This window comes from Nyctereutes procyonoides, unplaced genomic scaffold, assembly GCF_905146905.1.
Source record: "Nyctereutes procyonoides isolate TBG_1078 unplaced genomic scaffold, NYPRO_anot_genome, whole genome shotgun sequence".
Taxonomy (NCBI): Eukaryota; Metazoa; Chordata; class Mammalia; order Carnivora; family Canidae; genus Nyctereutes; species Nyctereutes procyonoides.
The window spans coordinates 29,779,458-29,794,626 of record NW_026575132.1 but is presented as its reverse complement, the minus strand read 5'-3'; the positions used below and the strand labels follow the sequence as shown (position 1 = coordinate 29,794,626).

The following is a 15,169-nucleotide window of genomic DNA, read 5'->3' as shown; positions in this document are numbered from 1 at the left end:
GAACTCCCTGTCTTCTTGCCCAAACATCTCCCCCGGTTTGGTAAAAGGGCCACTCCATTCCTCCAGTTGGTCATCCCACAGATCCCGACTCCTCTGTTCTTTTATACCCCATATCCAATAAAGCTCATTGGCTCCACCATCCAGAAATGTCTCTAGATTCTGCTGCCCTCACACCACCTGCACTCTGTGCTAAGCCATCATCACCTCTCAACTGCTTTATCTTATTCGTCTTCCAACTGACTCAGACCCCTGACTTTTAAGACTGAAGGCAGATTAAAGCAGTTTCCTGTACTCAAAGTCCTCCACTGGCTTCCTGTGTCACTTAAAGTAAAAGCCAAAGTCATTACCGTGGCCTCAGGACTCAACGTGTCCTGTCTGGTGACCCTTCTTCCTCATCTCTCTGTACTCTTCACTCACTCTGCTCCAGCTACACCGGCTGCCCTGCCTTCCCTAGACAGCCCCGGGCAGGTTCCCACCTCAGGGCTTTAGCACTTGCTGTTTCCTTTTCCGGGAGAGGACGTCTTTCATATTTCTACAGGGTTTATTCCCTACTCTCCCTGATGGCTCAAATGCCAGCTTCCCCATGAGGCCTTCCCTCAGGCTGCATCCTCTGGAAGCAGATGCTGAGGCAGAGATTGGCGTGCTGAATATTTATGAGGGATTCACAGCTGTGAAGAGAGGCAGATGTAACAGGATTAGGCAGGAGAAGGCAGCTGCAATACAGGCCCGACAAGGCGTCATCCAACCTGGGAGAGAGCTCTATCAGCGGGTCCTGCACTATAGGGACGTGGCCAGGCTTCTATATTCTGCTCTCATGTAGTTACGGAATTTGGGTGCCCCATGCAGGGCGTGGCTGAGCCATGGTGGCTCTCAGCCTTGAAGGGGTCTGCAAGCTCTAGAGTGTGTGCTGACCACCTCCCTTCTTTTTTTTTTTTTTTTAAAGATTTTATTTATTTATTCATGAGATATACAAAGAGAGGGAGAGAGAGGCAGAGACACAGGCAGAGAGAAAAGCAGGCTCCATGCACGGAGCCCGACGTGGGACTTGATCCCGGGACTCCAGAATCATGTCCCGAGCTGAAGGCAGGCGCCAAACCGCGGAGCCACCTGGGGGTCCCAAGACCACCTCCCTTCTATGAAGGCGAAATTGTACCGTGTGTCTTGGAATCTTCCATGTCGCCCCATTTAAAATTGCAATACCCTCTATCATCTCTATCACCCTCCACAGTTTTATTTTTTTCGCTGCACTTAACACCTTCTAATATACGATGTAATTTAGTTATTTTTTTTATTACGTGGTTCTTTCATTGGAATATACATTCTAATGGCAGCGCAATTTTTGTGTCTTTGGAGCACAGCTGCATTTAGAATGGTGCCCGGCTCATAGCAGGCACTCAATGAATTTTGTTATTTGAAATATTTGTTATGTGAAAGCAGTCGTTCAGTAGCCTGTCTCGTCATCACATGTAAAAGCCTTGCAAGAACCATGTCTTATTCGTCTTGTCAGCATATGGTGCTTAGTAGGTGTGCAACACGTTTGTTTAATAAGCGAATACATCTATGAATGACAGTTACATGAAACACATATGTAATCTAAAATTCATTAGCTATATTAGACAATAATGAGAAACAGGTAACATTAATTCTTAAAATATCTAACACAATATATCTAAGTTCTATCATTTCAACATGTAATCGATATGAAAATTACTATGGAAATATCTTATTTTTCAAAAAAATTTTGTTCTGCACTAAGTCTTTAAAATTCAGTGTGTATTTTGCACTTATACCGTAACTCAGTTTTGGATTGGCCACATTTTAAGTTCTGGATAGCGGGATCCCTGGGTGGCGCAGCGGTTTGGCGCCTGCCTTTGGCCCAGGGCGCGATCCTGGAGACCCGGGATCGAATCCCACGTCGGGCTCCCGGTGCATGGAGCCTGCTTCTCCCTCTGCCTGTGTCTCTGCCTCTCTCTCTCTCTCTCTCTCTCTCTCTGTGTGTGACTATCATTAAAAAAAAAAAAAAAAAAAAAAAGTTCTGGATAGCCCCCTCCGCAGCATAGCTGTACTGGAATCCTGCAATTCGCAAGGCAGAATAATACAGCATGTGGAAGGGGAGTGTGGGTTGGAGAGGGGAGGTCTCCGACGTCTGCGATTTTCTGGGTCCTCATCATGACCCTTTAACTTAGTAGCTTCGGATGCGCTCCGGCCCCAAGGGCACCAGCGACAGTCACAGATGAGCATGTTGGGTCGGTTGCTCATCAGCAGGAGGAGGCCTATCACGGGATCCACGGGGCGTTGGTGATCGAAAAGGGCTTGTTGCGGGGTTTGGGTTTGTATTAGACGGTCTCAGGGAGAGCTGAAGGAGGGTCTCTCCTCTGCACGGCCCTGGAAGCTGTCAGGAAGTGGGGATCCTCCTAAGGTTGGAGGCCTGCGTTTTGTCCCGAGGGAGAAAGATTGGGCAGAGGCTCACGCTGTAACTGGCGAGGAGGCAGGGGTCAGCCTTAGCAGCCAGTGCAGAGGGAGGCTTGTCCAGGTTCGTGGCTCGAGCAAGTCCGTGTTCCGGGGCGTTCACGTGGGGGCGTGGAGGGGCACCGTGGAGGCCTGCGGGCTGCGGAGGCCTGGCCCGGGCAGCTCCCGGAGCCCCGGCGCCGCTTTCCTTCTTCCAGCAGCTGCTCGACCTTAATCAAGCAAGTGATGTGACTCCTCCGGCCTACAGTGAGAATCCGGGAGCACTCGTCTCCGCCAGCAACAAAGAAGGCCACCGCGGGGCATGGGGCCGGGGGCGTCCTCCAGCGTCCCCGCCTGCGCCCGCGTCCCTCACTCTTCCCGCCACAGGCGCAGCATCCCCCGACGGAGGCTCCTCGGAACACACGCCGTGCAGCACCCGGTCTCCAGAAGGCCCGGCCGGGTGGGGGGCGGCTCGCGGAGGCCGCCCCCGGCTCCAGCCCGCGCCCGCAGCCCGCGCCCGCAGCCCGCGCCCGCAGCCCGCCCCGCCGCCCGGCCCGGCCCGGCCCCGCGGGTTCGCGCTGCGCCGCTTCCCCAGGCAATACGGGCGCGGGCGGCAGCGCTCGGGGAACTACGGCGGCGCCCTCGCGGCCCGGCCCCCGCGGAACCGGCGCGTCCCCGCCCGCCCGGCCGTCAGCTGATGGGCCCCGCGGGAGGCCGCCGCCGCCGCCGCCGCCGCCGCGAACATGGCGGCCGAGATCCACTCCAGGCCGCAGAGCAGCCGCCCCGCGCTGCTGAGCAAGATCGAGGGGCACCAGGACGCCGTCACGGCCGCGCTGCTCATCCCCAAGGAGGACGGCGTCATCACCGCCAGCGAGGACAGGTAGGGCCGGCGGGGCAGGGGGGAGGCCCGGGGCGGGGGGGGGGGCGGGGGGGAGGGGAGCCACGGCCCGGGCCAAGTCCGCGCCCCGGGGGCTCGCACCTTCGCCCTCCAGCCCGGGACCCCGGTTCCCCCGCGCCCCTTCGGACGCCCCGCGGTGCGGCTGTGTCCTGCCAGCCGGGACCCCCTCCCCCAGCCCGGGATCCCTGCCCCTGCAGCCGGGACCCCCCCGCCCAGCCCGGGATCCCTGCCCCTGCCAGCGGGACCCCCCCCAGCCCGGGATCCCTGCCCCTGCCAGCCGGGACCCCCCCCCAGCCCGGGATCCCTGCCCCTGCAGCCGGGACCCCCCCACCCAGCCCGGGATCCCTGCCCCTGCCAGCGGGACCCCCCCCAGCCCGGGATCCCTGCCCCTGCCAGCCGGGACCCCCCCCCCCAGCCCAGGATCCCTGTCCCTGCAGCCGGGACCCCCCCCCCCCAGCCCGGGATCCCTGCCCCTGCCAGCCGGGACGCCCCCCCCCAGCCCAGGATCCCTGCCCCTGCCAGCCGGGACGCCCCCCCCGCAGCCCGGGATCCCTGTCCCTGCAGCCAGGACCCCCCCGCCCAGCCCGGGATCCCTGCCCCTGCCAGCCGGGACCCCCCCCCCAGCCCAGGATCCCTGCCCCTGCCAGCCGGGACCCCCCCCAGCCCGGGATCCCTGCCCCTGCCAGCCGGGACGCCCCCCCCCAGCCCAGGATCCCTGCCCCTGCCAGCCGGGACGCCCCCCCCGCAGCCCGGGATCCCTGTCCCTGCAGCCAGGACCCCCCCGCCCAGCCCGGGATCCCTGCCCCTGCCAGCCGGGACACCCCCCCCCCCAGCCCGGGATCCCTGCCCCTGCCAGCCGGGACACCCCCCCAGCCCGGGATCCCTGCCCCTACCAGCCGGGACGCCCCCCCACCCAGCCCGGGATCCCTGCCCCTGCCAGCCGGGAGCCCTGCCCAGCGCCCCTGCAGCCAGTAACCACCCCCCCCAGCCTGGGATCCTGGAGGCCCCCCCATTCCAGCGGGGACTCCCTCTGCCGGCCGCGCCCCCTGGCGGGGGGGGGGGGCGTCCCCTTGAGCCCCTCCAGGCAGTGCCCCCCACAGCCCGGCCTAGCCTGGGATCCCGGTCCTGTCCTCCTTTGCGGGGCTCTGCTTGCTCCTAGAAAGCGTTGCCATCTCTGGGGCGGGAGGAGGGCTTCTGGGCCCTTGGCTGTGGTCGGTTCCAAGCCTGGGAGCCTGGAGCCAGGAGCCTGGTGGCAGGTCGCCGCGGGACGGGTGCCAGGGATTCCCTTCTCTCCGCAGACCTCCAGGAGCTTCCATCCCTTTCTTCTGCTTTATGCTGCCTTGACAACTCTTTTTGCACAACACGGGGTCCCTAGATCAGTTTTTTTTTCTTTACAGCTGCAAGAACCACCTGAACTCTTACTTATCACATAGTTGTTGTTTTCCTAAAGGGGACTTATGTTTTAGAAGGTCTGCTTTTTCTTGGAAAGAAAACATTATTTTCCACCATTAATGGAAAACCAGTATCACTTGCCCCAAAGAATTCAACTCAGCTAAAGCACGTAGCTGTGCGCCTAAAGTCATCTCCTTCTTGTGCTAAGACAACTTGCCCACCACGCTTTGGGAATCACTGATCTGATCCGATTCTCTCATTTCATCCAAGAGGAAGGACACTGAGGCCCTTGGAGAGTCACAGAGATGCTGGTGAAGCCGGAACGCAACCCAGGCTCCAGCTCTTTGGTCTGCCCAGGGCTGTGTGATTGGATTGAAGAGAAATTATTTGCTTTAAAACTTTAGTGTTTTTAAAGCCCTGAATGTTTAAAAGGTTTGTGGCTTTACGGTGGGAATTTGGAGGATATGACTGATGTTTGCCAGTGAAATTGGGTTTCCTCCCACAATGAGTGCTCTTAAATGGTGAACTCCAAAAGTCCTAAGGCCTTCTGGAAGACAGCAGGTACTTGCCGTGTCCCCTTAGAGCGGACAGCACTGTCCCGCCGTTTGTAGGCATAGAGCTTCTGAAGTACCGTTGAGGGCCTGTCCTGATTGGGAACAGAGAACCTGAAGCCCCCGGTGCCTAGTCAACCTTTGTGTTTTGCTTTTTGAGTCCGTTGTTTAATGAGCAGGCAGTGGCCTCTCCAGCTCATTTGCAGGGAGCTGATCTCAAAGGAGGAGAGGAGCTATTGCGAGGACCTAGCTGTTGCTTTGCAGAAGCAGCAAGGAAAAGAGAGAAGAAGGGAAGGTGGAAAAAAGGCAAAAGGGCGAAGGACACCATAATGATATTTGCACGACATGAACTTGGATGCAGGCAACATTTTATAAAACTTAGCTATCTTATGCAGCAAAATATCGTATTCCTGACTCATGATGTCGGGTGAATTGCCGAATGTTTGCGATTACTGGCCAGGAGCAGTGCTGATAAATGTTTTATGGAAAGTGATTACTTAGCTGCTCTGGGACTGAAATGTTCCAGGGGAGCCTCAGATCAGCCTAGTTTTTCACGGGAGCCCAGCAGGGCCCTTGCCGATGACTGGACCAGGTGAGGGGTGAAGACTTGTGTTTGTAATTTGTGTTTCACGCCCCTGGAGCTTCCTTGAAGGCAGGATGCTTTTTAGCAGGTGCCTTAGTTCATGAGATTTATGGAAGCACGTGGCTATGGGTTTTTTGTCGTTGGATATGGTGGTGCATCTTTAACATTGTCATGAATATGTGCCGTACTCTTTAGTCATTCATTCATTCATACCTTCATGCACTCATTCATTCATATACTTAGAGATACTGTACCTATTGAGTGCCAGGCTTAGGGAATACAACAGGGATCAAAAGTCAGCACTTGCCCTCCTGACTTCTGATTCATTGATATTTATGGCTCTTGACCTGATGGAACCAGCATATTAAGGAAGCAGAACTCTGACCACCCTTATTCATCAGACAGGCATTTATTAGACACTGTGTGCTGGACCTGTGGGGTAGAAAGACAAGTGATGCCAAAATCTGTTACCGAAGGGCTGGACAGACTGGTGACGAGATGGCTCTGTGCTGTCAGCTTCCAGGGTGTTGGGGAAACACAAGAGGGGAGCATGTCCTAGAGGGCCAGGGTTTAAGGACAGCCTCAGGAGACGTTCCTGGACAGAGCAGTGGGCTGTGGGAAGGAGAGGGGCACATCCCTGTCCCAGGCAGGTGGAAAGAGCAAGGGGCAGTAAGGGAGCACGGTTACTTGTAGGTGACCAGAGCAAAGGGTATTGAGTGGCCGCAGCAGGACAGAGTCCTGAGAGCTGGAAGGCCTAGTGTCTGGTTGTGGAAGGGCCTTCCTCGTACGCCAGTGTGGGCTGTTTGACTTCAGTAAGAAACCATCAGAGATTTCAAAGCAAGTGACAGGACCCGAGTTTGTACTTTGGAAATAACAGTGGCTAAACCTTTTAAAAGTCCCTTCTCTCAAAAAATAAAAATAAAAATAAATGAATTAATGAAATAAAATAAAAGTCCGTGCTCCCTACTGGTGCAGAGTTGGACCTCTGTATGGGGCTGCATCCCTCTCACGTTCCCCACGAGGTGGGGAGTACAGGCATCTCCCTTGTCAGTAGCTCCGAGATTCAGTGTGTTGTGAAAGCCGAAGGTGGGCTTGTTCTGTTGGTTCGTAAACTGGGCCTGAAGACTCCTTGGTGGTAAAACCTGACCTGAAGAGATGGGACCGTGTGTAGTCTTTATCCCGTGCGGTGTGTCTGTCCGTCTTCCCGCAGAAGCAGCTCTCCTGGGCCCCCGCAGTGTTATGGGACAGACGGTGGGTGTGAGCCTCTGATGGCAGTGGGCCTTTGACAGTCTAGGAAACCAAGGCACAAAGATACTGAAGTAACTGCTCAAGGCCTAGTAGCTAGTAAGTGACTGGGTTGAGATTTGAACCCAGGTGCGACCAGGGGGCCCTATTGCGCATTTGGAGAAACTGAATCCAGTCGGTATCCATCAATGATTGACTGTTCTGGCAGCAAGTGTGACGTGCTAGGATTCCACCTTTGGCTATAATTCAGCTATCCTTCCTTCCTTTTAGGTTTTTGGTTTTTTTGTTTTTTGTTTTTGAAGTTTGTACCTTTTCTAATATAACTTGTGCTGTAATGCTCAGAACGGCAACTTTTAAATTTAAAGTAGGCTCCTGCTAAAGTTAATTCACTTGGTAAAAGTTAAAAGCAGTGAGAACTGGCGTGAGAGCATTTTGAGAGGAAAAGTGAGACATGAGGGTTGCCTAAAGTTAGTGCCCATTTTTCTAAACTAGGCCTGTGGTTCTCAACAAGGGGTGATTTTGCCCCCACAGGGGGATGTGGCAGTCTCTGGGGACATTCTGGTTGGCAGGACTATAGGGGGGGATTGCTGGCATCTAGAGGGTGGAGGCCAGAGATGCTGCCCAGCATCCTGTAAGGCACGGGACAGGACCTCACAACAAGAACTAGCAGCTCCAGATGTCGGTAGCACCGTGGTTGAGACAGCCGGGGTTAGGCTCAGTGTACTTACTTCTCTGGTCTCCCCAGACAGCGGTTCTCAAACCTGAGCATGTATCAGAATCAGATGGAGATTCTGATTGAGCGAGGCTGGGATGGGACCCCAGCGTTTGCATGTCTTCCAGGTTCCCAGTGACGTCGATGTTGATGATGCTGGTTCAGGAACCCCACTTTGAGAACCGCTCTTCTACACGAGTGTTGTGGGCACAGTGTTTGCCTTGCAGGCCCACGAGGGGCGAATACTTTGTCCTCTTCTGTGTCCTTTTCAGGGATATATTTGCCTGGAGTCCGTTACCTGTACCCCTCTATTTCCCATTAAAACCAAACCGTGTGGGACACGTCTGAATACACACCGTCCCCTCGGGGAGTGTTAACCCGCTGCAGAATGCCCAGCCTAAGCCCCTCGCACCAGGATTCACTAGTAATGCTTTGGGTGCCGAGCTTTGGGGTCTGAGCAGAAACTGTCGGAGTTCCTGCCCCAGAAGGGTCAGCAGAAGGTGGCACTGCTCCCCTGTGTGCCTGCCTGTACGTTGTTAAGGGCCTCATTACTGCACTCTTGTTACCCTACACCTGAATGTGTATTTTTAACTTAAGTTTGCAGTTGCCTGAACTTGGGAACTGCCATTTTTGAACATGCCAAGTATGCTGCATTTGTAAAGCTTAAAAAAAAATATTCTCTCCAATCAGGACGCCTGGGGGGCTCAGCAGTGGGACCTCTGCCTTGGGCTCAGGGCGTGACCTGGGGGGTCCAGGGATGGAGCTCTGCATCGGGCTCCCTGCAGGGAGCCTGCTTCTCCCTCTGCCTCTGGCTCCGTGCCTCTCATGAATAAATAAATAAATCTTTAAAAAAATATTGTCGAATCAATAAAGTAGGACTCTCTCTAGCCAGAAAACTGTAAAAAGAAAAGTACCAAACCTGGGTGGTAAGTTGTAGAATTTGAACTACAGTAACCATTTTCCTGATAGTGGAAACAGAAAGTGAGACTCAGCTTTCTGAACAGAAGTGAAATGTGCTGAGACCTTGAGAACCCATTCCCAGGACACATTGCCCTTTGATTTTTTTTTTTTTTTTTTTTTTTGCTGTGGACTGCACCATACTTTTAGAATCAGTTGAAGCATAGAATTTTTAAAAGAAAAAACTTCATGATAAAGCCTTAGAAATAAGGCCACTGGGTGTTACACTATATGCTGGCAAATTGAATTTAAATAAAAGATTAATTAATTAAGTTATTTATAATTTTTTAAAAAATATTTTATTTATTTATTCATGAGAGACACACAGAGAGAGAGAGAGAGAGAGGCAGAGACACAGGCGGAGGGAGAAGCAGGCTCCATGCAGGGAGCCCGACGTGGGACTCGATCCGGGTCTCCAGGATCACGCCCTGGGCCGAAGGCAGCGCTAAACCGCTGAGCCACGTGAGCTGCCCAAAATAAAATATTTAAATAAGAAAAAAGAAATAAGGCTACCATCCTGCCATCTTCATTTTTGGAAAACAGTTTGAGGATGAGCGTGCTTATGCTTTTGCCCTGACGCAAGAATGGAGGCCACCATTGATTTCCGCCAGAAACTCGCTTGTCTGGCCCAAGTCAAACAAAGGCAGATCTCATGTGTTTTGAAATATTGTAGGATGTTGCACTTAGGCTGGTAAACAGTAGCAGTTACAGAAATCCAACTTTTAAAGTGTGGCATCTGCTTTTCTTGCCATTGTTATAAACCAGCTTTTTATCCTGATACACTTGTTTCCTTTCAGATGTTTCTAAGCACATTAAGGTAGTTTGAGGGAAAAATTATATATTTTTAGCTGTTCACGCGGAAGTCATTTTGAATAAACAACCTGAGTTTTTAAAGTGTTACGCTTAGGAGAAAACCTGGCATAGCTGGAAGTTGTTGGCTTACACATTAAACTGGGGTGTTCACTGCCGTGTTTTTGTCATCACGCACTGCTGAAAAGTGGACTCTGTTAGAAAACAAAACGAAGAAAGGAGAAGGAGGAAGGATTTTTTCCTCTTGTTGGAGTGGCCCTTCGTCGTGAGGATCGTTTTCTTTTTATGGCACGGTCGAGGGCCAGTTCTGGATCCAGAAGGCCCGAGTTTGAGTCCCAGCCGTGTGACCTCAAGAAAGTTTGCTTAGTCTTTCTGTGCCATAGTTTTCTTATCTGTGACATGGGGACAGACATCAGGGTTTTGTGAGAATTAGGATAATTAATATGCACAGTGCACTGAACGGTGCCCAGCACAGGGAAAGCAGTTTGCACATGTTGTCTGTTATTATTTCCCATGTAATTATTTTAATCTCATTAAAAGCTTAAGATGTTTGCTTGCTCTGTGTGCGTGTGGAAATAAAAAAAATTTTTTTTTTTCTGTATGAAGTAGGACAGTAACCATTTGGGGATCACTTAGAAACCTAAGTTCTGGTAACTGTCTTTGAGTTGTGCCTTCTCATCATTTCCATATCAGTCACTTACAAGCCACGTCAGTCGTGGGTTTTCCCTCATAACACCTGTGCCCTGCTGTGTTCAGGCCACCCCTCGGCCCACGGATTCCCTAGGAGGACCGCTGACGTAAGCTCATGCTCGTGGCCACGATTTATTGCAGTGAAAGGACACAAACAGCATTGGTGGAAGGAAAGGCACAGGGGCCGCAGGAAATCAGCGTGAGCTCCTGTGCATCTTTGCCCCGTGGAAGACCCACAGGAGGGGCTCCATCCCTCCGCATTGAGTTATGCCCCCTTGGGTGCAGCACTGTCAACCAGGAGGCTCAGTAGAGACTCTGTGCCCACCGCTTTTATTGGGGGCTGGCCGGGTAGGTGCCCTCTGCCTGGCGCTTGCCGAAATTCCAGACTCCCAGAAGGAAGCAGGTGTGCGCTGGTCTCAGTGTTGTTAGCTTGGGTGAATCAACACACAGACCTGGAAGGAAGAAAGAAGTGTGGAACAGAATTGGAAGCTAGGCTGCTCTTCCTCACTGCCTCAAACTGTACTTTTTTGGATTTGGTTTAACCCTGTGTTTTGAGACATCTAGGCTACGGATAGAGCTTGAACCTTTTCTCTTGGTGACATAAGAAAGTGTTGCATGGACCCTGTGTTGACTGCATCCTGCCCTGATCGCTCCTGCTGCTCGAGGTTCTGATGGCCGTCAGCCTTCTTGGTAGCACAGAGGTGGCAAAAAATCATTGCGATGCTAACAGTGAACAGATGGCAGCAGGAATGGTTCCTCAACTGAAAAAGAACACATCTGCAGGTAGGAAAGTAGCCATCTGGCTTCTGGAGAGGCAGTCCAGGAGCTGGTGGGGATGCCACATAAGTGGCCTTCCTCTTGGGATAAACATCTGCTTGTGACAACAGCAGGAGTTCGAGAGGCACCAGCGTGGGCCGTTGAAGCTGTTCACAGTTCTTTCCCTGGACTGTAGAAGGAGATGGGAATATAAATTTGTTCTCGGCCAATCTAATTTTCCTTGGTGAAAAGAGGCTGGTTTCCCTGCCTACTCGTTTAGTTGGTTCAGTAAAAATCTAGTGTTTTCCCCCCTTTGTTACCAAAGGAGAAAGGCTTCTTTCTGTTACAGGAATGAAGAGGGCAGAGTTCAGGAGACTTGGCTGAAAGGAAACTGCTATTTATTTGATAAAAGCAGATTGCACTGATGGCCATGTCCTTTTCTTTCTCTTTTAGGCTAACATTCTAATGTTAGAGAAAGCTCTGGAGGCGACCAGAATCACACACTGTGTCTGGAGCCCCCGGAAGTAGTTAGAGTAGGAAAAAATATCCTTTGCTGAAGGTAACGGAAATGTTTGGTGATTTATCAAGATGTGAAATAGTATCAGCAGCCCTAACAGTGACTTTCCTCAAACTTAACTATTGTAAGAGTTTAACAGAAGCAGGCCTTGGGCTTAATTTGAAACATATCCTATCCTCTGTATTCTGTGTTCAGTTGGTCAGTTGAGCAATCCTGGCATAATGTAACAGTTTATAATGTAAAAATGGTTGAATTGCTTTCATTTAGCTGTTTGGGGATCATTAAGGTGTTTTTGAGAAATTTAAAAAGGGGTACCTGGGTGGCCCAGTCAGTTGGACGTCCAGCTCTTGATGTTAGCTCAGGTCTTGATTTCAAGGTAGTGAGTTTAAGCCATGCACTAGGCTCCACGCTGAGTGTGGAACCTGCTTTAAAAAAAAAAAAAAAGATCTGGTTTTAGAAATGCTGATGTGTCAGGCGAGACAGAATTTGGCCTTGTGATTTTACCGCAGCACTGGTGTGCGCTTTGAATCTTTTTACCAAAGTGTGGGCGTGATTTTCAAGGTAATCGTATTGGAAAATAAAATGTCTTGAATCCAGATGTGTGTCCTCATGCAGTTTTAGGTTTAAAAACGATATTAATCAGCACTCCCACAAGATGCCCCTGCTTTGAGAGCCAGCGCTTTTCACCAGAAGAAGCATGCTTGGAATCTGTCTTCTTTCTTCCTCTTTCTAGCTTAAGCAAATGAGGCTTTATAGACTTGGTGATTTCCTAAAGTACATTTTTAAGTTGCTTTTAATCAGCTCTTTGAGGGGAGTCAGAGGGACTTGAAGAAATGAGAGGAGCTCCTCCATCTATTCTGACCATCAGGCATATCTTTGAGAAGGGCACAGACTAGTTTCACTGGAACACATACTTCATTCTTAACCAGATCTGTGTTTTTTAGTCTGCTTCTCATATATCTACTGTAGTAAGCTAAGAACATGCAGAATTTTGATCCTTGATAGGATGAAAAACATTGAATAATAATTAAGAGTAGTAACTTCGTTTATGCTTTACAGTAACTTCTTTATTTTCTTGGGATTCAATTTAGCATCTGCGCAGGGATGCCTGCGGGGCCCAGTCAGTAGAGCATCTGCCTTCGGCTCAAGTCATGATCTCAGGGTCCTGGGATCGAGCCCCATGTTGGGCCCCATGCTCAGAGGGAGTCCACTTCTCCCTCTCCCTCTGCCTCTGCCCTGGCTTGTCCTCTCTCGCGCATGGGCATGCCGTCTCTCTCTTTTGCTCACTTTCTCTCTGAAATAAAATCTTAAAAAAAAAAAAATTAACATCTGTGCAAAGCGAGGATCCTCTATTTCGGTTCAAAGTGAAGTGAACTTATTTGTTTATTCAGTACTTTTAAATCCCTGACACTCAGTAAGTGCCAAGTGCTATCTTTTTTTGAAAAAAAAATCTTATTTATTTATTTATGAGAATGAGAGAGACAAAGAGAGAGAGAGAGAGAGGCAGAGACACAGGCATAGGGAGAAGCAGGCTCCATGCAGGGAGCCCGATGTGGGACTCAATCCCGGGTCTCCAGGATCATGCCCTGGGCAGAAGGCAGGCGCTAAACCGTTGAGCCACCCAGGGATCCCCCTATTTTTTAATTTAAGGGCAGAATCAACGATACTCTATTTCTTGAACAGATAGCATTGTATCATTTAGTTTCTGCCATGAGACAAACCAGGTAAGATTCAGTGGCTTAAAACAGTGAGTACAGTTGACCCTTGAACAGCATGGCTTTGGACTGTGCAGGTCCACTTATATGTGGATTTTATATGGCATGGTACTATAAATGGATTCTCTCTTCCTGATGATTTTCTTAACAACTTTTTCTCCTCTGGTTTATTGTAAAAATAAATGCCCATCAACTGATGAATAGATAAAGAAGGGGCAAACTATATGTACAATGGAATATTACTCAGCCACCAAAAAGAATGAAATTTTGCCATTTGCACCAACGTGGATGGAGCTAGAGAGTGTTGTGCTAATGCAAAATAAGTCAGAGAAACACAAATGCTGTATGATTTCACTCGTGGGAAATTTAAGAAACAAAACAGATACACATACGGGAAGGAAAAAAAAGAGAGAGAGAGAGAGGGAAGCAAACCATAAGAGACTCTTGACCATAGAGAACAAACTGAGAACAAACTGAAGGTCGTGGGTGGGGAGGGGGTAGGTGGGCGCCAGGCACTAAGGAGGCACAGCGAGGTGTTGTGTGCATGTGCTGAATCCCTGAATTCTGCTCCTGAAAGCAGTATTACCCTCCTTGTTAACCAGAATTTAAATAAAAATTTGAAACGAGAAACATACCAAATATGTGTTAATCGAGAGAGATTTTGTTGGACTCATTGTTCCTGTTTAGCACAGAAGTTAGGGTTTCTTTGAACTAAATGAGAGCTTTGAAGTTAGACCTCGACTTGTGCATAGTCTGGATTTTTTTGGAGGGAAAAAGTAATTTACTTTTTCATGCGTCCTTTTTGTTTAGGGGTTAACTCCTTTGGAGGGTAAAATATGGAATTTTCTGAAAAGCGTTTTTTCTTTTTTAAATTGTTTTACTTAGGGGATCCCTGGATGGCTCAGTGGTTTAGCGCCTGCCTTCAGCCCAGGGTGTGATCCTGGAGTACCAGGGTCGAATCCCACATCGGGCTCCTTGCATGAAGCCTGCTTCTCCCTCTGCCTGTGTCTCTGCTTCTCTTTCTGTCTGTGTCTTTCATGAATAAATAAATAAAATCTTAAAAAAAGAAAAGACAAATTTAATTTAAAAAATAAATTGTTTTACGTATTATTTACCACGTAAAGCTGCTTTGTTTTGAATTATTTTGTAATGTTTTGAAATGTGAATTTTTATTATCCTCTTATAAAAGAGCAATAAAATTGGACAAAGCATTTCAACAAACTGATGTTTTGTTTGATTCTAGAACCTTGACTCTCCTTACATTTGCCTCCCTGCGTATAAAAGGGAGGCCTTGGCTGACGTCTTGTCATGAGGATGTGGCTCACATTCTCCACCAACAGTAGCCTTTCTCCTATCCTGGAGTATTTTCTAGAACACAGGAAGTAGCTCTGTCTGCCACTACGGTTCACTGCTGTGAACTCATAAGAACTCAGGCAGGGACACGTTTTTTAAGAGGCACGGAGTATTTATCGCCTTGTGTCTTTCAGGCCTGGTGGCCCTGGTGCCTCTTGGTGTCGTCTGTTTCCTGCCCTCCTGCTTCTGATTCCTTCACTGGCTGTGTCCCCTGCTGACATGCTCAAGGTTCTGTCCATCCAGCACCTCGACCCTGGTGTCCCGGTCCTTGGGTCTGCATCTCCCTGTGAGCTCTGGGTGTCCTGGGCCCTGTGCGCTAACCCCAGGGATGCTCAGATCTCCCACCAGCTTCGGTGGGTCCCCCTACTTGACATCGCCTCTGACTCTAGTGCCCACACTTGCGCTGGAGCTTCCGCCTGAGGCCTGCCTTCCTCCCCCGCCTGCTTGCTCTTGCCCGAATGAGGGAGCATAGGCGTCCGTAGGGAGCAGACGGGCTTCGCCCCCAGCCAGCTGCCTGGACGTCAGACGTTCATCCCTGAGTG

The 15,169-nt window shown here is 50.5% G+C and overlaps 1 protein-coding gene across 1 annotated transcript in view; it reads left to right on the top strand.

Annotated features, from left to right (window-relative positions):
• Positions 1–3,115: 3,115 nt before the first annotated feature.
• Positions 3,116–15,169, top strand: part of WDFY1 (WD repeat and FYVE domain containing 1) — a 44,450-nt gene continuing 32,396 nt past the window's right edge. Inside the window, exon 1 of the mRNA XM_055345383.1 lies at positions 3,116–3,328. Coding sequence (XP_055201358.1) covers positions 3,192–3,328 — 137 coding nt within the window. The 5' untranslated portion in view covers positions 3,116–3,191. The remainder of the gene's footprint in view (positions 3,329–15,169) is intronic.